Raw genomic sequence first — 25,336 nt, 5'->3', positions numbered from 1 at the left:
GCAGGCTTAGTTAGTACTCACTGTTGACCCTGAGCCTCTCCTAATGCTACTCTGTCAAGTTATTCTTCTGCCCTATAATACATGATTTTTGGCAAAACATTTGGCATCTCTCAGATTTTACATTTCCATTGCCCATTCACATGCCGCATTGTTACACTTTTTGCGGCAACATTTATGTGTCATCTCCATTCCACATAAGAAACTATTAGGTTTTCTTTCAGTGGTCACCTTTAAACTAATACTATCATTTTGGAAAAAATAGTAATCTACTTAATGAACATTAATGGTGGAATACAATATGCATGCATTGTAAATATAAGAAGGCTGTAGCCATTAAATTCCACCATTTGGTATCTTGAAAAGTGATGTGGGAATCTTTAGATGATTTTGAGTTGTCTTCTTTACTCTTCACTAGCGACAACTGATATTATTCTTTACATTGTTGAGTCTTTGTTGATCTCTCCCTTGATTTGTATTGATAATCCTCTACTTCTCCCCCTTTTTTTTGTGTTTCTCTACCTTTGGTGAATTTCTGTATTTGCCTAGTATTTTCTGTACAATAACCAATAAACACTGAACTGAAAAAAAATGTGAGATTAATTTAGCCTGGATTTGCTGAAAAACTGTTCTTTTTCTCTGTTATATGGCTTTGCAGGCTGATACTACTGTTGGAGTACAGTGTCAAGCATAAGGTTGGTATCTTCTTGAGTAAAAATGCTGTCTTCTGCATTACTGAGGTTCAGGCTTTCTGGACAAAGACTGTTGCTTGGATGTTGCTGCTGAAAGTAAGGAGTGTGGCACAATTATCTTTGATAATATCCACTGTCTTTCCACCTGCTCTCTAGAGATTGTCACTTGTGCATTAGAAATCAGCTAACTTCTCATGCACATTCTACCAGGGTCCTGAAGCTCAAAGTCAGGCCAATCTTCTGGCTGCAGTAGCTACTGAACATGTTCTGGATGAAATCTCAACAAGCCTTTTAAATTGACTTAATGAGATGCTTACCACATTCTTAAGCTTATTGGAGAATTGGGGCATATTTCTTGAAATCCAATGAAAGACCTTCTGCAACATTTTGCAACTTTTGTAAACGAATATATATGCTGTATCATATTTAGATGTGCAGCTATTCTAGAACAAAATGGATGATTGGAAAACCTTTCCTATATTATCCAATTTGTCATCTTTGTTAGGCAGGGTGTCTGAATGTGCTTTTAAACACTAACGCTAATTCTACCACCACTGATTAGTGAGAAAGCTGTACATTTTGATGGCCAGGATAAGACTAAACTATTTGATGTTCAGTTTTCTTGATGATGGCAGTGATGACAAGAATGTCTGTCACATTCTTGTTTGAGGTCCTACAGTCTATGGACTGTGATCACTAATATGCTTTGGAGGTTCAATAAATTTCAAGAGACCAAATAAATCCTCTCTAGGCCCTAGTTCCTGCCATAAAAGGAAATTGTATCCTACGGAGCAGACATACTTCTAAGAGGATGAGGAGGTGGATCCAAAGGGAGACCAGTGGACTCTCCATCAGAATGGAATGATGGAGAAAGACAGAGGAGTCAGATGTCTCCTGTGAGTCAGATACAATTATAGGTGAATCCTGTCCCTTGAAGAAGAGAAGCCAAAACATTTACACTTTCTATCTTTTGTGCCAAAGATTCTAAAATGAAAGACATGCTCCAGTGACAGAGGAAGAGAGTGTGGAATATCAGTAAAATAAGTCTACTGTAACCAATCTTCTTTACAGAGGGATGGCATTTGTCAGATGGAGCCGACTCAAGATACTATAATCAACATCAGTGTTGGAGGCTTTAGCTTCATAGCAAAATTCTAGTTTGCATTTTTAGCATCTCAGTACTGAAAACTGCATCTTTGTGCTGAGAATGGTTCAACATCTGTAATAGTCAAAAGTACAGATAACTTGTCCATGCCAAGAAGCAATTGCACTAAAGGTGACAGTCTTCGCACCATTCTGTCAACTACCAGCGTGGCACTCACGTAATTCAGCACTGAGGAGCAGGACTTACCACCCTCTTTCTTGGAGGGGAAATGTTGAAGCAGAGACATTTTAGAGTCATGGTGCCGATCAGCAAGAACTGCACCTTTGTCTTAGGTGACTGCCAATGTAGAGACTTAAAAAGACTCCAGAAAGAGTCTCAAAGTGAAGCTTCTCAATCTTCCAGTCCTCAGACATTAAAGCACTGGCTGTGCAATTTGGTACATCATGAGATGGACCAAGACAGAAAATACCTGTTGTGATCTGACATTTTGTGAGTGGAATGGGGGTAAATCTTCTAAAGACCAGTTTGCTGTCTACAACATGAAGAGACGAGAAGCTAAACTGAACTCTGCTTTGAAAGAAAATAATTTACCTACTTTCTCCACTCCTGGAGAATCTCAAAAAGAAAAAGGAAAAACTGACTAAAAGAAAAACTTATGACAGCTTCAAAAGAACCAGAACATCTTTTGAGCTAGCACAAAAAAAAGACAGGAAACTCACCATCAGCAGCTGCATGAGGTGATCTCTGCCCATGCTCAAAGAAAAAAAAAAAGAAAAAAAAAAAAACAGCTCTGAAAGTTTTCTCCATTTCAATACTGTCAAATGACAATCTATGTCATTTATGTGGCTGAATTTGGTATGGTATGGCTTGTCCATAGAGAAAATCTGTAATTATATTACCATATATGCATTTTCCAAGAAGCCTGACTTTATACTTAATGTGAACAGCAAGTACTATAGGAGGATACTCCATATCTGAACTCTACTTTCTTGCTGAATAATGCCAAAATACCTCCAGTTAAAAAAAATACCTAAATGATTGCTACAATTTTTTCAAGGAGTCTCCATTTTGTAAAAATGTCAAAATTAATAGCATTTCAAGCTAGTTAAGAATCATGTTGAATGTAATTAATGATATTAAGTGTAGTTTGATTTAAACTATCAACAAGCACAAATAATTACTCAAAGTTCCTCCTGTCAGTTTCTAGCATATCAACTAAGGAATCATCTAAAAAGGATCATCAAAGTCTTTGCTGTTTAAATTCCATCACATGCTAACACAGAATGTCAAATTTATTGCAAAATGGCCACTGAAACCTTTTGGGCTGGGTGTGCACATAATCCCTCCCACAGCATCTGAAAAGCCTGATACTTCCCCTCACAAGTCTAACATCTCTTCAGTCCCCCCTTTCTCCAGCCCTACCAAGAACACTCTTCCATGCATCACCTCCATTTCCTGCTGCCATTGCCCAAAAGCTCCAAGCTCAAACAGCCCAAATACATATTTCAGGAATTCTGGCAAAAAGCAAGAATTTCAGCATAACCCTACAAAAAAATGCAAGTTAGAGCTAAAAGGAGTAGAACTGTGCATATAGTTTACAGTTTAAAATGTATAAAATAAAATCTTTGAAAACTCATACAATTCAAAAAATTAAGTTGAAAATTGTCTTTTTTCCCCCTCACTGGCAGGGCACAGCTGCTTCCCCTGACGATGCGGGGAGCATTGGTTCTCATCCATCTTATTCAGTACATTCTAACCCTATTTCTCACACATTCCACTCATACAATAATTTAATCAAAAAGTATTAACTATTTTTAAGAACAAATTTATAGGACCCCCTACAAAGTAGGATCCTCTGTTTCACCTAGGTTAGGCTTCTTTAGGGGACTTGCAAAAGTTATGTTTAAGACCAATGTTCTAATTCACTGTTCAATACATACTCATGTTCATCACAATATCACTAGCCTTTTGAATTCATGGTGTTAGGGGTAATATCCAATGAACTTCTACATCCAAAATTTTTTTAAAATAACACACATCTTCCAGAAAAACACCTGATCAAGTTCCACCACGATTACTACTACTTATGTTGATTCAATATTGCTCTTCATTCATGATAACAGAGGTTACAAAGTGAAAATACACAATAAGGAATCCTCCTGTTTTCATGCCCACATAGGAGTACCACAGGGATCCTCATTATCACCTACCTTATTCAATATTTACTTACGCCCATTGTGCCTACTTCTAACGGATCTAAATCTCAAACACTTTATGTACGCAGATGATGTGCAGATAGTAATTCCCATTAAAGAATCATTAGTCAAAACACTTGAATACTGGAATTCATGCCAATCAAAAATCAATGACCTTCTCTCTAGCTTGAACCTCATACTAAACACCTCCAAAACAGAACTTATTCTCATTATTCCTGAAAACAACAATCAACATACCTTCATACCAAACATCCCCTTATCTTCTCAAGTCAGGAACCTAGGAGCCATTATTGACAACAATTTGAACCTAAAAGCTTATATAAACCGCACCACTAAAGACTGCTTTTACAAAATACAAGTATTAAAAAGAATTAAACCTCTCTTCCACTTCCAAGATTTTAGAACCATACTTCAAGCAATAATCTTTGCCAAATTAGATTATTGCAACGCCATACTTCTGGGCCTTCCATCTTCATACACGAAACCGCTACAGATGGTACAGAACACAGCGGCTAGAATCCTCACAAATTCCAAAAGAAGAGACCACATCTCACCCATATTAAAAAATCTTCATTGGCTCCCCATCCAGGCCAGAATCCTCTACAAATCTATTACAATCATATACAAATCAATCCATCATCTCACATCCCTGGATCTTCAATACCCGCTAAGCCTTCACACTTCTCAAAGACCAATCAGAGAAGTCCATCGAGGATCCCTCCAGGTTCCGAACACAAAATCAACCCGTCACACTACAGCAAGAGACCGGGCATTCTAGACAGCTGGACCTGCACTTTGGAACTCAATCCCCTCAAATCTCCGCCTAGAACCTTGCCTTCCAACTTTTCGCAAGAGACTAAAGACCTGGCTTTTTAAACAAGCCTTCCCGGACAGTTCTTAACCACCTCCAGATCATACTACAATGTCTCTTTATAGTACTGTAACTAATTATTAACTTATTTATATTTTGCCTTATAGTTCCTATCTCTCCCCACTCTCCCCCTTTCCGCTCTTCCAAGTTACTCTACCCCTGTTTTTTGTAACTGCTCCCCCCTTGCACAAGTTTAGTTCTACTGTTCATTGCACCCCTTGTTCTATGTAAACCGGCATGATGTGACTTGTTCATTAATGCCGGTATATAAAAAAAAGTTAAATAAATAAATAAATGATTGGAGCTTCAGTTACCCCACTCCATAAACGGCGATGTTACATCCAATTGTTCTTGCAACTCCTAATCTTGAAAAGAGTATACATACAAATCAAATTACTACCAAAATTCTAATGGAAACACACAGACACTTTCATTACTTACCATATTTTGTTACATAAGATGCACTTTTTCCCCCCAAAAGTGGGGGGGAAATGTCTGTGCGTCTTATGGAGCGAATATAAAAAAATAAGTTAGTTTTTAACTGCAACTCCCCCCCCCGCGCCACCAAGACCTACCGGTGCCATTGGTTGGTCCCTGTGACATAGTAAGGGCAAGGGCTGTCTGCTGCCAGTAATAAAAATGGCACCAACAGCCCTTTGCCTTCTCTATGTCACAGGGACTATCGGTGCCATTGGTCTAGTAAAAAATATGTAAAGATTTCCATGTGGCCGCTCTGCAAATCTCCTGCAGCAAAATTTGCTGACATTCAGCCCAGGACGTTGCCTGAGAAAGTGTTGAATGTGCCCTAAGACCCATTGGTAAAGGCTTGCCACACAACAAATATGCAGAATTTATAGCCTCTTTCAACCATCGGGCGATCATTGTCTTAGACGCCATATTATTCCTTTTGGGACCACTCCAAAGAACAAAGAGATGATCTGAGACACAAAAACTATTATTGACCTCCAAATAATGCATCAAGACCCTGCAAACATCCAACTTCTTTAGGTCCTTAGCAAAAGGATCCATCCTGTTTAAATCAGAAAAGGACGGAAGTTCTATTGATTAAGATGAAAGGAAGAAATCCTTTGGAAGGAAGGAACCGTTCGTAAGGATATTCCGGAATCAGAAATCCTCAAGAAGGGTTCCCTACAGGATAAAGCCTGAAGCTCAGATAATCTACAAGCTGAGGAAATTACCACAAGAAACACAACTTTCAAAGTAAGATCCTTTAAGGTTGCACGTTTCAAAGGGTCAAAGTGTGCAGTACACAAAGCCGTGAGGACTAAATTTAAATTCCAAGAGGGACAAGGCTGTCTGAATAGAGGGCGTAAATGTTTTGCTTCCCGAAGGAAACACGAGACATCCGGGTGCGGCCACAATGCTCGGCCCCGAATGGTACCACAAACAACCAAGAGCAGCTACCTGCACCCGCAATGAGCTACACGATAAGCCCTTAGCTAAACCAGCTTGAAGGAAACACAAAAAATCCGGCACAGACGCCTGTGTAAGAACAATATCACGGTCCAAACACCAAGACTCAAAAACCTTCCATACTCACATAAGACAGGGAAGTGGAAGCTTTTCGAGACCTCAAGAGCGTAAACACTACAACATCCGAATAACCTTTACCCTTCAAACGCTGCCTCTCAAAAGCCATGCCGCTAGACAAAAGCGATCGACCTGGTCGAAACAAGCAGGTCCTTGATGAAGCAGGTTCGGAAGGTCCGGGAATCTCAGCAGAGCCTCCACCGTCAGATTAACCAGTTCCGCAAACCGTGGACGACGCGGCCACTCGGGAGCCACTAGAACGATATCGGCTGGATGTAGTTCTAGCCGTCTGAGCACTTTTTCAATTAGGGGCCAAGGATGCACAAGAGCATCTACTCCTTCTGCTGCCATGTCTCTGCAGCGAGCAAAGAATCGTGGAGCTTTGGAATTCTTAAATGTCGCCATGAGATCCATGCAAGGAGTACCCCACCGGTCGCAAATTAGCTGAAAAGCCTTGTCAGCAAGTTCCCACTCCCCCGGATCAAGACGATGACTGAGAAAATCCGCATGAACGTTGTCGACCCCCGGCAATGTGGAACACCGCTATGCTGACCAAGTGCTGTTCCACCCAACTGATTAACTGGTGAGCTTCCAATGTCACGGACTGGCTCTTGGTTCCTCCTTGGCAATTGATCTAAGCCACCGTGGTCACATTGTCGGATAGCACGTGGACCAACTTCCCCTCGAGGAGCAGAAGAAACTTGTCTCCAACCGATTGATGAACCATTGAGATTCCTCTTGGGACCATAGTCCTTGGACAGACTTCCTCAGACACTGCCCCCCAACCGGAAAGGCTGGCATCCGTGGTCACTATCATCCAGTGCGGAACTACCAAAGAACTCAGAGTCAAGTTGTCTGAATGCAGCCACCAATCCAAACTGGATCGAGCCATCTCCGATAATGGAAGAGGAAGGTGAAATTGTTCTGACACCGGGTCCCATCGGAAAAGTAACGCCGATTGCAAAGGACGCATGTGAGCGAAAGCCCAGGGAACTAGATCTAACGTTGAAGTCATTGAACCCAGGACCTGTAAGTAATCCCAAACTGTTGGAGGATGTTTGGACAACAACCCTCGAACTTTAGAATGCGTTCTGACGTCAGGAAAACTTTGCCTTGTTTCGTATCTAAGAGGGCCCCCAGATACTCTAAAGATTGGGAGGGAAATAAACTACTCTTGGACAGATTGACAACCCAGCCAAGGGTTTGTAACAAATGAAGTACCCTGTGGATCGCTTCCTGGCAAAGAATCTCAGACTTCGCTCGAATCAGCCAATCGTCGAGATACAGATGAACCAACAATCCCTCTCGACAAAGCTGCGCTGCCACTACCACCATAATTTTGGTGAATTTATTTATTTATTTTAAGTTTTTCTATACCGGCATTCGCAATAGATATCGCATCATGTCGGTTTACAATTAACAAGTAGATAGGTAACTAAAAAGGTAAGAAACATTTATCTTAATAATAATAGTAATCATAGTAATAATAATAATAAAAACATTAAACAAGAGAAGGTTAAGGTATGCAGTTACAATAAAACAAGGGAGTGATACAACTTAGAGCATAGAAAAGAAGCTGGGGATTAAATAGAGAGAACGTAAATGTCAGTGTGTCCTAGGTGCTGTGGCTAAGTCGAATGGCAGGGCTTGAAACTGGTAATGACATCCCAGGATTGAGAATCGCAGGAACTTCTGATGATCGGATCGAATACCAGTGTGTAGATAAGCTTCCGTCAGATCCAGAGAGGCCAAAAACTCTCCCTGATGAACCGCAGCGATGACTGACCTCAACGTCTCCATATGGAAGCAGGGAATCCGAAGACACCTGTTGACCCACTTTAAATCGAGAATGGGCTGGAAAGTTCCCTTTTTTTTGGAACCACAAAGTAAATGGAGTAACGGCCCTTCCGTTGTTGAGACGGAGGAACAGGGATGATAGCGCCGAGGTTCAACAAACGATGTAACGTCTCCTCTACCGCCTGGCGCTTGGTTGCATACCCGCACGGGGAAACCAGGAACTTGGGATGGCATGCAAAATCTAAAGCGTAGCCATGTCTTAACACAGAGAGAACCCACTGGTCCAAAGTTATTTTGGTCCACTCCTCGTAAGAAAGAGAATCTGCCTCAGACTACAGGAACTGAGGAATGGACCGGCATCACATCATTGCAAAGGCTTTCCGCCCTGTGCTGACTGGGAGATACCCGGTCTACTAAAACGTCCACGAAAAGGCTGAGACCATGACGGTTGCCTATTGGAATTTTGACGAAAGGAGGGGGCTGGCATCCGAGGAGCCCTAGACTTTCGACCTCCATGAAACAGATTTTGAGGAAAAAGTAACTGTTTCGGCCGATCTTCTGGCAAACTATGAATTTTATTCTCTCCCAGAAACTGAATTAAATCCTCTAGCTCCTTACCAAACAGTAGTTTGCCCTTGAAAGGAAGAGACCCCAGGCGAGATTTGGAAGAAACAACCAACTTCGTAGCCACAAGAGACGATGAGAGAAAACAGCCGAAACCATGGTTCTAGCAGATGTGCAGAGTAAATCATAAAAAGCATCCGCACTATAAGCAATGACTGCTTCAAGCCGGCCCCGCTTGGAGGGCTTCCACCTCAGAGAGCGAATCATTAGCCTGAAGTTGTTGTAGCCAATGAAGACCCGCTCTCAAAGAAAAATTACTACACATAGCTGCTCTAACACCCAGTGCAGAGACTTCAAAAATCTTTTTTAATTGAAGCTCTAGCTTTCTATCTTGCAAATCCTTGAAAGCAGTAGCTCCTATAACAGGAATGGTGGTCTTTTTTGTTACTGCTGACACTGCTGCATCCACCTTGGGAGTACGAAGCAGTTCTAAAGCTTCCTCCGGTAAAGGGTATAGCTTATCCATAGCCTTTGCAACTTTCAGACCCAAGTCTGGAGTATTCCATTCCCTAAAAATCAAATCAGAGGCTGAAAAATGAAAAGGAAAAGAGGAGGGTGGTCCACGGAGACCAAACAATACTGGGTCTTGAAGATCCCAGCCGAGATTCTTCATGGGGAGCCTCAATACCCAACTCCCCTAAAATAGCGTGAATGAGAGGACCTAACTCTTCCTTCCTAAAGAGACAGACAACCTTCAGGTCATCCCCTTCCACCACATGAGAACCCCAGGAAACCCCATGTAAATTGTCTGGATCCCCATCAGGCCCCCGAAGCCTGCAAAGGCTCATCCATGCCATCCAGGCTATCAGAAATGGTGGAGGTAGTAGAATCAGGCAGAGGAGATACTGACCTCAAAGGAAGCTTAGATTTAGGGGGTTCAAGCCCAACTCGAGACTTGGCCCTTTTCTTAGGCAGGGCTGGAGAATCCAATAGCAAAGATTTATCCAGTGCTCTCTCTCCCTGCTCTCCATGCCTTAAAAGCCCTGAGGAGAAGTACAAAATCTGAAGAAAAAGAGTCAGAGGAAGCAGCATCTGCATCCCCATCAGGGAAATCTGTGTTGCCTGTTGTGCCCATACCTGATGAGTTGTCCCCCTCAGGGACTATTCTCTGAGGGGATAAAGACGGCGGGGGAATGCCCTCTCCGGCCGCTGACAGGGCCGACAAGTTCACCGACTCGAGTGAATTCAAAATGGCGCCCGATTCCGCGCTCAGCGGGAACGAGCTATCAGAAGGAGAGGGCAAGTTTTGAAAACTCCAGAGACCGACAGGACCCGTAAAACAACCCCCTTAAGAGTTGTGGAAGCTCCCTCTCCCCCAGACACGCAGTTTGAACAGAGGCCGTCCATCGACAAGTGCGCGCGCGCCGCTCCACAAGCCCGGCAAGATAATCTCTGCGGCATTTTTACCTCAGCAAAAAGGAAAAATTTCACCGCCAAAAAAAGCCGAAAAACGATAGCAAGAAAGAAATGAAGGGACCCACTCCACTACGAGGGAAGGGAGAGTCCAAATATTACAAGTAAATTTTGGAAAAATTTTTTATTTTTTTTTATTTTATTTATTTTTTTTTTAATTACTTGCCCAATAGCCTCCGGGTCCTGGTCTAACTGGAGTATCACCCCCAGTGCTGCACTAAGGCTGTATATGAAGGGCCCTTGACCCACAGCAGCAGCTGCCTCTAAAACCATGGGGATGGTCCCCTCAGAACCTGACAACCCCTGGGAGGCTGAAATCAGTCTCACTTCTGTGCTCCGTAAGAAAAATTAAGCAATTAACCTAACTCATTTTCTTAGTATTGTCTTTTTTTTTTTTTAAAGCTATCACAGACTGTAGGTTTTGCACCTGCTCCATCTGCTAGAGACAGAAATACTGACTGACGATTATAGCAGGGCTCCACCTACAGTCCAAGTTTTTAGAACTTCTCCATCTCTATCTGCTAGAAGGGGGGCAAAACCCAGGAGTCTGGACTGATCCAGGTACATACAGGGAACGAGAGTTTTCCCACAGTTTTAAAGGAAAAATTACGAGCTCACCTCACACCACTATGCAAAAACTCCACAGAAGGGAGACACAAAATGGCCGCATACTGAGAGCACTGCAAACCCTCAGCTCCTAACTTTTTCACGTTTCTTTGCAACAAAATTCCTTCTAGGATGACTGAGAATGCCTGATACAAAGAGAAAGGCAAAGCTGAAGAGCTTGCCTGTTTCCTCAACAATAGAAGCATCACAAAGAAGTATTACCTAGTGTTTCGGCTTACCCACTGCTACACCCACAGAGAGGACAGCTGACGGGTAGGGTTTGGAGCAGATCTCTCCTGTCTTGGTCGACGAAATATCTTTAAGCCATGGGGCGCCGGTAAAGCCGTCCCTAATTGGTCTGATGAGACCAGGGGAAGTATCGGAGGAACACCTGGGAGCTGTAAATGAGGCAGAAGTTCAGTTGAAGGTGATGAAGGAGCTGGAGCTCCATACAGAGAAGGGAGTGGAACAGCAGGGAAAACCGGCGGCGCAAAGGCAAGGGCTGACTGGAAATGCTGTTAAAGTTACCTTCGAAGCCAGCACACAGACTACTGTGGACTTGGGCCGGAATATCCAGCAAGACCAGGAAGCAAAACCCAAGGTCAGTAAAAATGTAATTACCAAACCTGTGCTAATTACACACTGGACACTATATGGAATGTAATTGCGAAATTAGAAGCATCCATAACATCTTTAACGGAAGCTGTGGTTGAGAAATTCCGTATTTTTCGCTCCATAAGACGCACCTGACCATAAGATGCACCTAGGATTCAGAGGGGGGAAATTTAAAAAAAAAAAAAAAAAATGGTGTGCTAAACCGGCTCTGTTCCCGGGCATCTGTGCGTCTTTATGGAGCAAATTAGGGGAGTGCATAACATTTTTTTGTCCCCATTTCGTTCTCGTGTCTGGGGAGGACCATTTCGGTCCACTCCCCAGTTCAGAAAACTTATTCTGTGGAACCCCCCCCCCCCCCCCCACCTAACCCTTTAAATGTAATTAACTACAACCCCCCACCCTCCTGACCCCCCAAGATCTGCCAAAAGTCCCTGGCGGTCCCGCTGGACCTCCAGGGACTTTTGGCAGGTCTTGGAAGGGTCAGGAGAGTGGGGGGTTGCAGTTAGTTTTTTTTTGTATTCGCGCCATAAGACGCACAGACATTTTCCACCCACTTATGGAGCGAAAAATACGGTAAGTCTTTAAAAGTTAACACTGATAATTTGAGAGAATAGGAAAGAAATTTCAAGTGTGGATGAATGTTTGAACAAAGTAGAGAAGATTCAACAGCATCGAATTCAGTCAGAAGGAGAAATGTTGAAAAAAATTGAAAGATTAGAGAATACAGCTCGTGCACTGAATTTAAGAGTGCTCAACTTTCCCGTGCTGGATCAATTCTCCCCTGTTGAACTTTTTAATAGAATATATGACGCATATCCTGAAAATACCATCAACTTGTTCTCCAGTTGTTAAGGCGTATTATATTTGGTCAAAAAAGTCTTATGAAAAAGCAAGAAAATTGGAAGAACAGAATCCCATAGATCAAGTATCATTAAATATTTCTGAAATTTTACAAAGCTCTACAGAATTAGAAGTGAAAAAGAGAGACACTTGATAACTTTTGCTTTCATTTCTGAAAGAGATACCGTAATGAGATTTTAATTCCGATCGACACTGTCCACATTTTATGGACAAAAAGTATGGTTATATCCTTACCTTGCAAGAAACACGCAACTGTGAAGGAGAAAATTTATAGATTTTAGACAGGATTTGTTATCAAGGGGGGTAGTTTTATCCTAAAATACCCATGCAGATGTATGGTGAATTATATGAATGAAAAATGTGTGTTTTCAGACCTGGAACAACTAAAGGGGCTTTTGGGAATGACGACATAAAATCTCTGATAATTGGTATATAATAGTAGTGGGTCCAGTATTTTCTTTGTATTTTTCTTAATGGAATAACTGCTTCACTTTCTTATTGTCTTTCCCCCATGTTGCCTATTAGTATGGGGGATGGTTAATTTTGGATTTGTAATAAAAGTTATGCATATGCTATTACTTATTTCTGTAAACTTCATGGTTCCCTAATGCAAGAAAGATTCTTGTAATTGTTTAATATGCAAATAAAAATAAAAATTTAAAAAAAAGCTCCACAAAAAAGAAAAAAAAAAAAGACTGAAGAGGGACCCCACGTGGACGCATAGTACAGTCAAAGTTCTGGAACCTTTAACAGAAGTTTTCCGTGCTGGGCTCCATCTGTCACCCATGTGTGAGGACTACCATCCTGCTTGTCCTTGGAGAACCAAGAGTTTGTTTTTGGGTTTTTTTCATTTTCTAACCATAGAAACCAAGCTTGGACTGTTTGATTCAGAGTGCAGAAAAAAAACATAGTAAAGACACTGGAAACTTCACTGAGAAAGCATACCAGTCCTATAAAAAGCTTGACAACCTTATGTCTACAAAAAGGGCATTTTTCAAAGAGATTTGTCCAAGTACTGAAATAGTTAACCATGTAAATTTCCCAGGCTGAAAACTTGTCATCCCCTTAGAAGCTAAAAGCATGCAGTATCTACTTTTAAGCTGTGGGAAAGGGAAAGTTTGCACTCGGGAATTTTATTCTGAAATCTGTGTGTACTTTGCACTTGCATTTCCACTGATGCAAAGTGCACAGTACTTGAGATGCTTACTAGCCCCAGGGAATTTACCTTTGAAAATTAAATGGCAGGTCCCCAGGTATTTGCTACCCAGGCAGGTTAAACATTGCCCTCAGTGTCTTAATCCAAGCATATTCCTTTACTTAATAAATCAGAAACCACATTAAGTTTAACAAACCTGTAATTTTTCTGTACGACTGCAAAGTGGTAACTTCTCTGCTTCAGTAATAAATTCTTCTACCACAGAATAAAGATTTTGTTGTACCAGATTTCTCTTTACAATGGACATTTCAATTTCTCCCTTAAAAACAAGATATCAGCACAGTCACAGCAAGTTAAATGTGAGAAACTAAACTGTTTCAGATTTGGACTTTTGAGATTTCGTATATGAAAAGGAAAATTTATACATTATGCAAACTCTATACCTAGGGATGGAGCCTGACAGCAAATTAGAGGTACAGGTGAATTGTTGAAACCAATCAGAACAGGTGGATTTGTTAAGTAAACTATCACTGTCCTAGATCAGAAAGAAAACATGCATCATAGTTAAAAAGCTGCAAGTAAAACAATAAAAAGACAGTCATTTGTCACATTCCTTTGCAAAGGAAGAACAGCTACATATAAAACCAATACTAAAAGCATTTCTCCATCAACAAGCAGGGCTGAAATTAGCCACTGTCATCCAATGGTGTCGAACAGATTCATCCCTCTAGCTCAATAGAATTTTTACTAGTCCTTTAATCTGAGCTTTCACACGAATGTGTACCCTTCTCTCATTTTTTGTTCTCTTCAATTTTCTGAAGTTCTTAATTCAGTTAACTTGTCACAGTTGCTTCAATACCTTGGCAGCCTCTTAATAGCACTTTTCAGAGCTACTATTTAACAAAACCAAAGCAAAACCCAACCGCTTCCAGTAGCCTCAAGGACTGTTCATGGTTGCAAACCATCCGTCATTGACATTCATGATATTTGTTTCAGATGCCTTGGTCTTGACAAAATTAAGAGCAGAAGTGCCTTGCTAGATCAGAACAAGGGCCATTGAGCCCTGCATCCTGATAGTGTCCAGTCCAGGTCACAAATATGCAGCAGATGCCCAATAGTTGACCTGTAAACAGATGTGATATGTCTATGAACGTCAGTATATAAAAGTTTTAAATAAATAATTTTTTCTTGTATCTCACTCAGGAATAAGTGCTGCCTTTGCCAAGTCTACCTGGCTAATAACTGTTTATGGACTTTTCCTTCAGGAATTAATCCAACCCTCTTTTGAACCCTACTGTCAGGCCGATTCAGTAAAAGTCACGGGAGATTCGGCGAGCACCCGCTCAGGGGCGGATTGGGCTTCCCCTGGTGGGCCGGTGTAGCTGGTCACGTGGTCTCAACCACGTGGCTCTTCCTCAGCCCAGCCTCAGCGACTCCCAGCCAACCCCCGCCGGAGACCAAGCCGGCAGGGGCTGAAGAAAAGAAGATGGGCGGAGAGAGCGCGAGCGCGAGAGAAGAGACTGGTTGTGGTCCCTAAGGAAGAGGACCGTGATGACAGCTTCAGCAGCTACTGTAGCGGCCTACAAGGGAAAGTAGTAGAAGAACTGCTGGAGAGGGTAAGTAAAGATGGCTTTTTAAGTTCATTTTTCTTGATTGACTACCATTTTAATTATTGGATAGTATGTGATGTGTCTGCTGTTTTGAAATATTTTATTGTGTTTGGTAAAGGTTTCAAAATTTGCTTGAGTCTTTAATTATTGGATATTCTATTCATCAGCTGTTTTGAAATTATTTTATTAGTATGATTTTATAATTATGATTCATGATTTATATATCTTGATTTTATTGATTGTTTCATGAAGAATGGTGACTTGTTTTTCCATTGTTGCACCGTATAGAGTCTGGCGTGATACGTTTTACAGTTTAATTTTTGTCTGCACATTTCTATTTATACGTTATGTGGCTTTATTCTGTATTTGGTGAAAGTTTGTGTTCTACATACAAAGATTGTGATGACGCATTCTTTTAGCTGTGGTTTCTCTTTAGGGATCTGTAGTAGCTTGGCCTGTTCTGTTTTCCTGATAGGAGGTGTATTGCTATTTTAGATTCTGGTATAATATTTGTGGTATTCTTTTTCATAGGTGGGGTTGTTATTCTTTGAGTCTTGGTAAATAGTACTGTGTTGATACGGGAGGACCATGCCGAAATATATGGGTGTGTACATATATATGTAAATTATATTGTATATGTAATTGGGTATCCATGGGCCAGTATGGAGAAAAATCCCCCAGGCCACTATTTTCCCACAATCCGCCCCTGCACCCGCTCTCTTGACGCAAGCATAGGTCACTCTACTGTGTGCGCGATTCAGGAGGGAACATGCAAATGAGAGCCCGCAGTAAAAGGAGGCGCTAGGGACACTAGTGCATCCCTAACGCCTCCTTTTTGACAGAAGCTGCAGCTGTCAGCGGGTTTGACAGCAGACGCTCAATTTTACCGGTGTCTGTTCTTGAACCCGCTGACAGCTACGGATTCGGAAAATGGATGCTGGCAAAATTGAGCGTCTTCTTCAGACCCGTGGGCAGATTTTAAATATTTTGTTTAATTTTTACTGTTTTGTTTTTTTCACTTTTGGGGCCTCCGACTTAATATCGCTATGATATTAAGTCAGAGGGTGTACAGAAAAGCCGTTTTTACTGCTTTTCTGTACACTTTTCCATTGCCAGGCGAAGTTAACGCCAGCCTTTGGCAGGCGTTAATTTCTGCAAGTAAAATGTGCGACTTGGCTGCACATTTTACTTTCTGTATCACGAGGGAATAACTAATAGGGCCATCAATATGCATTTGCATGTTGCGGGCGCTATTAGTTTCGGGGGGGGGGGGGGGGGGGGGGGGGATATTGGCCGCGCGTTTTCGACACGCTATTACCCCTTACTATATAAGGGGTAAAAAATAGTGCGTCGAAAAAGCGCAGCCAAACGCAGACTAACAGTGCGCTCCACCGGCGCGCACTGTACTGTATCGGCCTATATGTTAGCTGCCTTGATCATATCCACTGGCAAGAGATTTCATAGCTTGATTTGGCATGGAGTGAAAAATATACTTCCTAAAATTTATTTTAAATGTGCCTGTTGCTAGTTTCATGGCATGTCCCTAATGCTGTTATTTGAAACTGTTCCCCTCTTTACCCATTCTACCCCACTCATGCTTTTCTAAATCTCAATCATATCTACTCTCATTCATCTTTTCCAAGCTTAAGAGCTCTAATCTGTTTAGCCTTAATCCAATATTAGAGTTCTTCCATCTCTTTTATAAATTTTGTCAACCTTCTCTGCACCTTTTCTATGTCTGCTATGTCTTTTTTGGGATTGGGGGAACCAGACATGCACACAATACTCAAGGTGCAGTCACACCACTATGATGATAATCTCAGTTTTGCTTTCTATTCTTTCCTAAATAATTCCTAGCATTCTATTAGCCTTATTGACTGCCACCACACATTGAGACGAGGATTTCATGGTATTGTCCACAAGGACTCACGGTCCTTTTCCTAAGTGGTGACTCCTAACACGAAAGCCAGCATTGTGCAGCTGCTATGACTGCAGTTAGATGTCCCAGGGAAACAGGCCTGGAAGATACAGGAACTTCACGATCAAATGTCTGAGCCATTCCTCCTCCAGAATGAAACTACCAAGCTGATTTTAGCAGGAACATTTCTAACAAAGATTCCAACTGTGATGTTAAGCTCTAGATCCACCATAGTTCAGGGTGGAAGCAAGACGTGTAAGCATCGAGCTCAGGAGTCCACAAGCTGACACACCCAGGCAATTCCTTTCCTTGCATGACCCATCATTGCAAAAGAAAAAAAAAAGTGCCACTCCTTGGAGCCAACAGTGCAGTCAGAACTACTGAGGTCAAAGCAGGCTCTGTTGATTCATCACCGGGCCTCAGCATTGTCGACATCAGTTTTTGTAGCCATTGATGCAGCTTTGGGAGGACCAGGACACACCTTAACAGTTATCTTCTATGTTGGTGCCCTTGTCTTCATTTTGTCTGCTTGGTCTGGACCCTGGGTCTCCCTTCTATTGAACCGTGGGCTTCTTCTAGAGACTCAGACCATGCTTCATTCTGCTTCTGGTCTCTATGTGGCCAGTTCTATTAACACCAGAAGGAGCTCCTTCCTGGAGTCTAGCGCTTCTCAGAAGGATGACTTTATACTAGTTTCAGAAAATAATGTTGCATCCCCATCTCAGTGGCTCAATTTGTGAAGACTTTCTTTACCTCGTTAGCAGCAGGTAACAAGAGGGGCACCCTTCAACCTCTTCTGCCCAAAATTTCAGATTTATTCCTGCAAAGGGGAGTCCCACTTGCCTCCATGCCACAGAAATGCCCATCAAGATCCCAGTAGTGATATCTAGACCTCGCCAACTATCCTCTCTGTGGAGGAATCTTGCCAGTCCAATGATAAAGTATGGACCACCACCATCTGGAGTATGCCCTTGGGAGTATTTCCCTCCCAGACAACCAAGGATCCCACCCTGACTGCCTGTCTCCGCTTCAAAGGTGTCATGGGCTATTGTCCCTCCACCTCTGGATTTGGAAGGTGGGTCCACAATGATCTCCTTAGTCCTCTTACCTGACTCAACGGAGCATTCATCTCTGCCAGTTGTCTTCTTGTCCTCCACACTCCTAGATAAATTGGGTAAAGTGATCTCAGTCAACATACATAGGGGAAGGAACCCCACGCAGAGGTCTTTGGGATACTGTGGATTTTGGAAAATATTCACTCAATCTTGGGGGATCTGCAAATGAGCATGAGATAATCCAGCCTCTTGTTCCCCACAGTAGCCAGGAAACTGGACCTCAAATACATGGTCCAACAATCTCCAGGGTTTGGTATGGTTCAACTACCACCAACACCAGTTTGTGGCTATGGAGTCAGCATTGAAACTGGCTAAAAAGAACAAGATATTTTCTAAGGAGCTCCACTAGCTCCCACCCCCCACCCCTTGGGAAAGATCCTAGATTGTTTGACAACTTCAGGAAGAAAGTTTTCCAGAGCTTGATGAATGCCACCCACATTGCTCCCAACACCTATAAATGATACAATACTTATACAGCTGTATCAATAAAATGAAGCCTCTCAGAGTCAACAGGAAGGATAGCAACAGGTCCTTTTAGATGCAAAAGAGCTTGAGTGTCATCTCCTCTGGTCTGTGCATGATTTGTTCGACACCATGGCAAGATGATCTACTGCAGCAATTGGAGCACAAAGGATGGCCTGAATGAGGTCCAGCAGCCTATGCAAAGACTTCCATGAAAAGTTGGCCGATGTTCAATGTTCGGACACAATCTCTTTGAGGACAAGTTTCAAGAGTAGGGCTAAATGGTCAGTTTCCTCAATGGAGAAAGGTGATTAATGGAATGCCCTAGAGATCTGCACTGGGACCACTGCTTTTTAACATTTTTAAATGACCTGGAAATGGGAACAAGTGAGTTGATCAAATATGTAGATGACACAAAATTCAAAGTTGTTAAATCACAAGAGGATCTTGCAAGACTTGATATAATTCAGAACTTTGGCTCATTTAGCCAGTCCCAGAATCCTCAGCTGACTGATTCACACTGACACTGTTGAAATACAGTGACCTTCTGACCATCTCAGACTCAAGAATGTATAAGATCTGGGAAACTTGTATGCTCTGCAAAGCCTATAATTAAAGGCCAGGTGGGCATCAATGGCAATATTTAAATCATAATACAAGGAAGCTTGGTTCTCATGAAACCAAAATACAAGCTTGTGTCTCACAGATGCCTATCTCTACTGACAGGAGACAGGTGAACGAAGATTCCCTAAGGTTACAGCTTTAAAGTACTGGCACCAACAAGGGAGGCCAATTCAATGGGTCACACAGAAGAAACCAACGGCGGGAGCTTCAGGCACTATTCTGTTGAAACCTCACTGGACAAGATCATTTACAGGACAAAAGGAGTATCTGGAGAGTGATGGCAAATGAGCTACACCGGGGAAAAACTTGTCAGGGCAGTTCAGAGGATAGGTTGTCATGACCACAGCATGATGTGTCTCTGTAAATGAGTCTTTGGGCAGTCACGTAATTCTAGAAGTTTCGGCAATACTGTATGTTTAACTATAAAAGAAGGGTCACTTCCTGTATTCAATGAGATGCTGGTCGTTTTGAAAGACAAAGGGCACCCAGTATCCAGCATCTCCCAAGAACACTTCTAATGCCAAATAAAATTCACTTTATACCGTTTACTGAGTCTAAGTGCTCTTGTGTGCCTGGCCCTAAGTACAGAAAATTATGTACAGACTGGACATTCAAATGGTGGATAAAATTTAATGTGGACAAGTACAAAGTGATGCACATGGGAAAGAGCAACCCAAATCATAGCTACATAATGCAAGATTCCACATTAGGAGTATCACCCAGGAAAAGGATCCTGGCATCATTGTGGATATGTTGCAATCCACTGCTCAATGTGCAACAGCAACTCAAAAAACTAATAGAATGCAAGAAATTATTAGAAAAAGAATGGAGAATAAAATAGAACAGGGGTGTCAGACTCCAATGAATATGCATGAGATAGATCTGCATACAATAGAGGCAATGCATGCAAATCTCTCATATGCATATCCTGAAAACCAGACTTGTTTGTGGCTTTCAAGGACAGGAGTTGGCCACCCTAAAATAAAGAATACTATAATGCCTATATATTGCTCCATGGTGCAACCACATCTTGAGTATTTTGTGCTATTCTTGTCACTGCATCACAAAAGAGATATAGCAGAATTAAAGGTACAGAGAAGGGTGACTAAAGTGATAAAGGGGATGGAAAGATTTCCCTGAAGAGGAAAGGCTAAAAGCTTAGGGCTCTTCACCTTGAAGAAGAGATGGCTGAAGGGAGACATGATGAGATCTATAAAAGAGTGGAATAGAACGAGTAAACGTTAATCAGTTGTATATTTTGAAAGAGTAAACAAAAGACCAAGGGACAGAAAATGAAGTTACTAGGTAATGAGACATTACTACTTACCTGATTATTTCCTTTTCTTTAGTGTAGACAGGTGGATCCAAAACAAGTGGGATATGCACCTCTACCAACAGATGAATAAGGAGCAAAACTGATATCACAGTATATATACTCCTGCAGTGACATCAGCCTGCCAGTATTTTCTGCAAAAAGCAACTTTGGACAGACTAACAAAACTTGAGTAATACAGGATAACCATTCCAGCAGTCAACCAGCAGGAAACACTGAGCTCAGACAAAGAACATATTAACACTAACTTAGAGACTGGAGTAACACTTACCAATAACCCTTAGAAACACACAAGTCGACAACAGCACATCATGCCTGCAGCCAAGAGTGGGAAGGTGGATACACCTGTCTAAACTAAAGAAAAGGAAATTATCAGGTAAGAAGTAATTTCTCATTTCTTAGTGTTTAGATGAGTGGATCCAGAAAAAGTGGGATGTATCCAAGCTATTCCTGAATAGGGCAGAAGGCTGCTTGCAGTCTAGACAAAACCACACATGCAAAGGCTGTGTCCTCCCAGGCCTGCATATCTGGATGACAACAGTTGGAAAAGGCAGGTAAGGAGGATCATGTTGCAGCTTGGAAAATGTCAATGAGAGACTATCTTCCGCCCATGACACTGCCAGAGCTCTAGCAGAACAAGCTCTAACCTGACTAGGCAATATCTGCTCCATATCCACATATGTGGTCCTGACTACTTCCTTAACCCAGCATGCTATTGTAGCCCATGAAGCCAGCTCGCCACATTTACTTCCACTATGGAGGGCAAACAGGCGATCAGTCTTCCTGAGAGGTTTAGAAACCTCCAGATACCCCATGATGTAACCCTTGGATGTCAAGAGATAACAGGAGATATTTCTCCACATCTCTTTGCCTGTCCAGAGATGGCAGGGAAATGGACAGATTCAAGTGAAAATGCAAAAACACTTTTGGCAAAAAAGAATGAACAGTAAGCCGCTGTATCGCCCCCAGAGTCACTCAAAGGAATGGCTCCCAGCAAGACAGCAGCTTGTAGACTATGCACAGAACAAACTGCCACAAGAAACACTGTTTTCAAGGTCAATAACCTTAAGGAAATGATACACATTGGTCGAAAAGTAGAGCCCACTAAAAAAAATCACAAACCAGATTAAGACTCCACAAGGGTACAGGTAACCATCAAGAAACGGGCCACATCTGGATGAGCCAACAAGGATCCACCATTCACCTGACCCCTAAAACCGGCAAGAGCAGCTACCTGTACCTTTAAGGAACTAAGGGCCAAATCTTTATTCACTCCATCCTGCAAAAAGTCCAAAATGAGCGGGATCTTAACCAAACACGGAACCACTCGATCTCAACACCAAGTCTCCAACATTCGCCAAACCCATAAATAGGCTAAGGAAGTGAAGAACTTTCTAGCTCGCAGCAAGGTGGAAATCACCACAATAGAATATCCATCATTCAGCATGCGAGCCCTCTCAAAGGCCTTACCGTATGACAAAATAAGAGTCAGATCTTTGTGAAGAACAGGCCCCTGCTGTAGCAAATCCCTCAGTGCCGGAAGTCAGAGGGGGAGTCTACCAGGAGCCTTCACAGATCTGCATACCATGGTCTCCTGGGCCAATCCAGTGCCACTATCCCCCTATGACCCTCGATCTTCCAGATCACTCTGCCCAACATCGGCCACAGAGGGAAGGCGTACAGCAGCCTGCACAAGGGCATCAATTCCCAAGGACTTTTGATCTCTCTTGCGACTGAAGAAACGAGGAACCTTTGCATAAGAACATAAGATATGCCATACTGGGTCAGACCAAAGGTCCATCAAGCCCAGTATCCTGTTTCCAACAGTGACCAATCTAAGTCACAAGTACCTGGCAAGTACCCAAACATTAGCTAAATCACAAGTTATTTGCTTATTAATCGCAATAATAGTTTGTGGATTTTTCCTCTAGGAACTTACCAACTTTTTTTTAAACCTAGTTACACTAAATGCTGTGACCACATCCTCTGGTAATGAATTACAGAGCTTAACTATGCGCTGAGTGAAAAAGAATTTTCAGTTTGTTTAAAATGAGCTATTTTCTAACTTCATGGAATGCCCCATGGTCCTACTATCAGAGAGTAAATACCCAATTTACATTAACTTGTTCAAGTCCTTTCATGATTCTGTAGACTTCTATCATATCTTCCCTTCCCCCCCCCCCCCAGTCATCTCTTCTCCAAACTGAACAGCCCTAACTTCTTTAGCTTTTCCTCAGAGCAGCCATTCCATGACCCCTATTTTGGTGTCCCTTCTCTGCACTCTCTCCAGCGCAACTATATCCTTTTTGTGATGCATTCAAAGTGCGGTCTCACCATGGAGTGATACAAAGACATTATGACATCCTCCGTTTTATTTGCTATTCCCTTCCTAATAATTCCCAACACTGTTTGCTTTTTTGATCGCCACAGCACACTCAGCAGATGATTTCAATGTATATTTCACTATAATGCCTAGATCTCTTTCCTGGGTGCTAACTCCTAAGATAGAAACTAACATTGTATAATTACAGCAAGAGTTATTTTTCCCTATATGTATCACTTTCCACTTGTCCACGTTAAATTTCATCTGCCATTTGGAAGCCCAGTCTCACAAGGTCCTCCTGCAATTCATCACAATCCGCTTGAGATTGAACTACTCGCATAATTTGTCATCCGCAAATTTGATCACCTCACTCATTGTACCCCTTTTCCAAATTATTTATAAATATATTAAAAAGCTGCTTGTGGGAGGATCCAAGATAGCTGGACAGTGTTATATCAGGGTACAAATTATATCGCAATCATAAGGAGAATCAATTTGGTGGAAGTGTGGCACTTTATGTCTGGGTGGGTATCTTTATCCAACAGGATAAAGATTATACAAGAGACTAAATGTTCAGTAGAATCTCTATGGGTAGAAATCCCATGTGTGTTGGGTAAAAGTATAGTGATAGGAGTATACTACCCTCCACCTGGACAAAATGGTTAGACAGATGATGAAATGCTAAGAGAAATCAGGGAAGCTAACCAATTTGGCAGTGCAATTATAATGGGAGATTTCAATTACCCCAATATTGACTGGGAATATATAACATCAGGACTTGCTAGAGACAAAGTTCCTGGATGTAATAAATGACTGCTTCATGGAGCAATTGGTTCAGGAACCAACAAGAGAGGGAGCTATTTTAGGTTTTATTCTTAGTGGAACGCAGGATTTGGTGACAGAGGTAACAGTGGTGGGGCCACTTAGCAACAGTGATCATAACATGATCAAATTTAAACTAATAACTGGAAGGGGGACCATAAGTAAATCTACAGCTCCAACAATTTTCAAAAGGGAAACTTTGATAAAATGAGGAAAATAGAAAAAAAACTGAAAAGGTGCAGTTGCAAAGGTTAAAAGTGTTGAACAGGCATGGATATTGTTTAAAAATACAATCCTAGATGCGCAGTCCATGTGTATTTCATGCATTAAGAAAGGTGGAAGGAAGGCAAAACGATTACCAGAATGGTTAAAAGGTGAGGTGAAATAGGCTATTTTATCCAAAAAACATCCTTCAAAAATTGGAAAAAGGATCTGAAGAAAATAGGATAAAGCATAAGCATTGTCAAATTAAGTGTAAAACATTGATAAGACAAGCGAAGAGACAATTTGAACTGAAGTTGGCCGTAGAGGCAAAAACTCATAATACATTTTTTTTAAATATATCCGAAGCAAGAAACCTGAGGGAGTTGGTTGGACGTTAGATGATGGAGGGGTTAAAGGGGCTCTTAGGGAAGATAAGGCCATTGCAGAAAGACTAAATGAATTCTTTGCTTCTGTGTTTACTAATGAGGATGTTAGGGAGATAGCAGTTCTGGAGATGGTTTTCAAGGGTGATGAGTCAGACGAACTGAACCAAATCACTGTGAACCTAGAAGATATACTAGGCCAGATTGACAAACTAAAGAGTAGCAAATCACCGGGATCGGATGGTATGCATCCTAGGGTACTGAAGGAACTCAAAAATGAAATTTCTGATCTATTAGTTAAAATGTGTAACCTATCATTAAAATCATCTATCGTACTTGAAGATTGGAGAGTTGCCAATGCAACCAATATTTAAAAAGGGCTCCAGGGGCGATCCTTGAAACTATAGACAGTAAGCCTGACCTCAGTACCAGGAAAAATAGTGGAAACTATTCTAAAGATCAAAATCGTACAGCATATAGAAAGACATGGTTTAATGGAACACAGTCAACATGGATTTACTCATGGAAAATCTTCCCTAACAAATGATTCATTTTTTTGAAGGGGTTAATAAACATATGGATAAAGGTGAAACAGTGTATTTGGATTTTCAGAAGGCGTTTGACATCCCTCATGAGAGGCTTCTAAGAAAACTAAAAAGTCATGGGATAGGAGGCGATGTCCTTTTGTGGATTACAAACTGGCTAAAAGACAGGATGGATTAAATGGACAATTTTCTCAGTGGAAGGGTGTGGGCAGTGGAGTGCCTCAGGGATCTGTATTGGGACCCGTACCTTTCAATATATATTTATAAATGATCTGGAAAGAAATACGACAAGTGAGGTAATCAAATTTGCAGATGATACAAAATTGTTCAGAGTAGTTAAATCATAAATTGCAGGAAGACCTTCTGAGACTGGAAAATTGGGTATCCAAATGGCAGATGAAATTTAATGTGGATAAGTGCATAGTGATGCATATAGGGAAAAATAACCCATGCAATAGTTACAAGATGTTAGGTTCCATATTAGGAGCTACCA

General features: G+C 41.7%; 1 protein-coding gene across 8 annotated transcripts in view; it reads right to left on the bottom strand.

Moving 5' to 3' along the window:
• Positions 1-25,336, bottom strand: part of STK31 (serine/threonine kinase 31) — a 482,717-nt gene that overhangs the window by 276,560 nt on the left and 180,821 nt on the right. For 7 of the 8 annotated variants that reach the window (XM_029589101.1, XM_029589104.1, XM_029589105.1 and 4 more), the window contains one exon: positions 13,701-13,823. The exons of the other annotated variant lie outside the window; for it this stretch is intronic. In XM_029589101.1, the coding sequence (XP_029444961.1) occupies positions 13,701-13,823 (123 nt within the window). The remainder of the gene's footprint in view (positions 1-13,700; positions 13,824-25,336) is intronic. 8 annotated transcript variants of the gene reach the window in all.

This window comes from Rhinatrema bivittatum, chromosome 2 (genome assembly GCF_901001135.1).
Source record: "Rhinatrema bivittatum chromosome 2, aRhiBiv1.1, whole genome shotgun sequence".
NCBI lineage: Eukaryota > Metazoa > Chordata > Amphibia > Gymnophiona > Rhinatrematidae > Rhinatrema > Rhinatrema bivittatum.
This window is presented reverse-complemented; position numbering and strand designations above follow the sequence as displayed.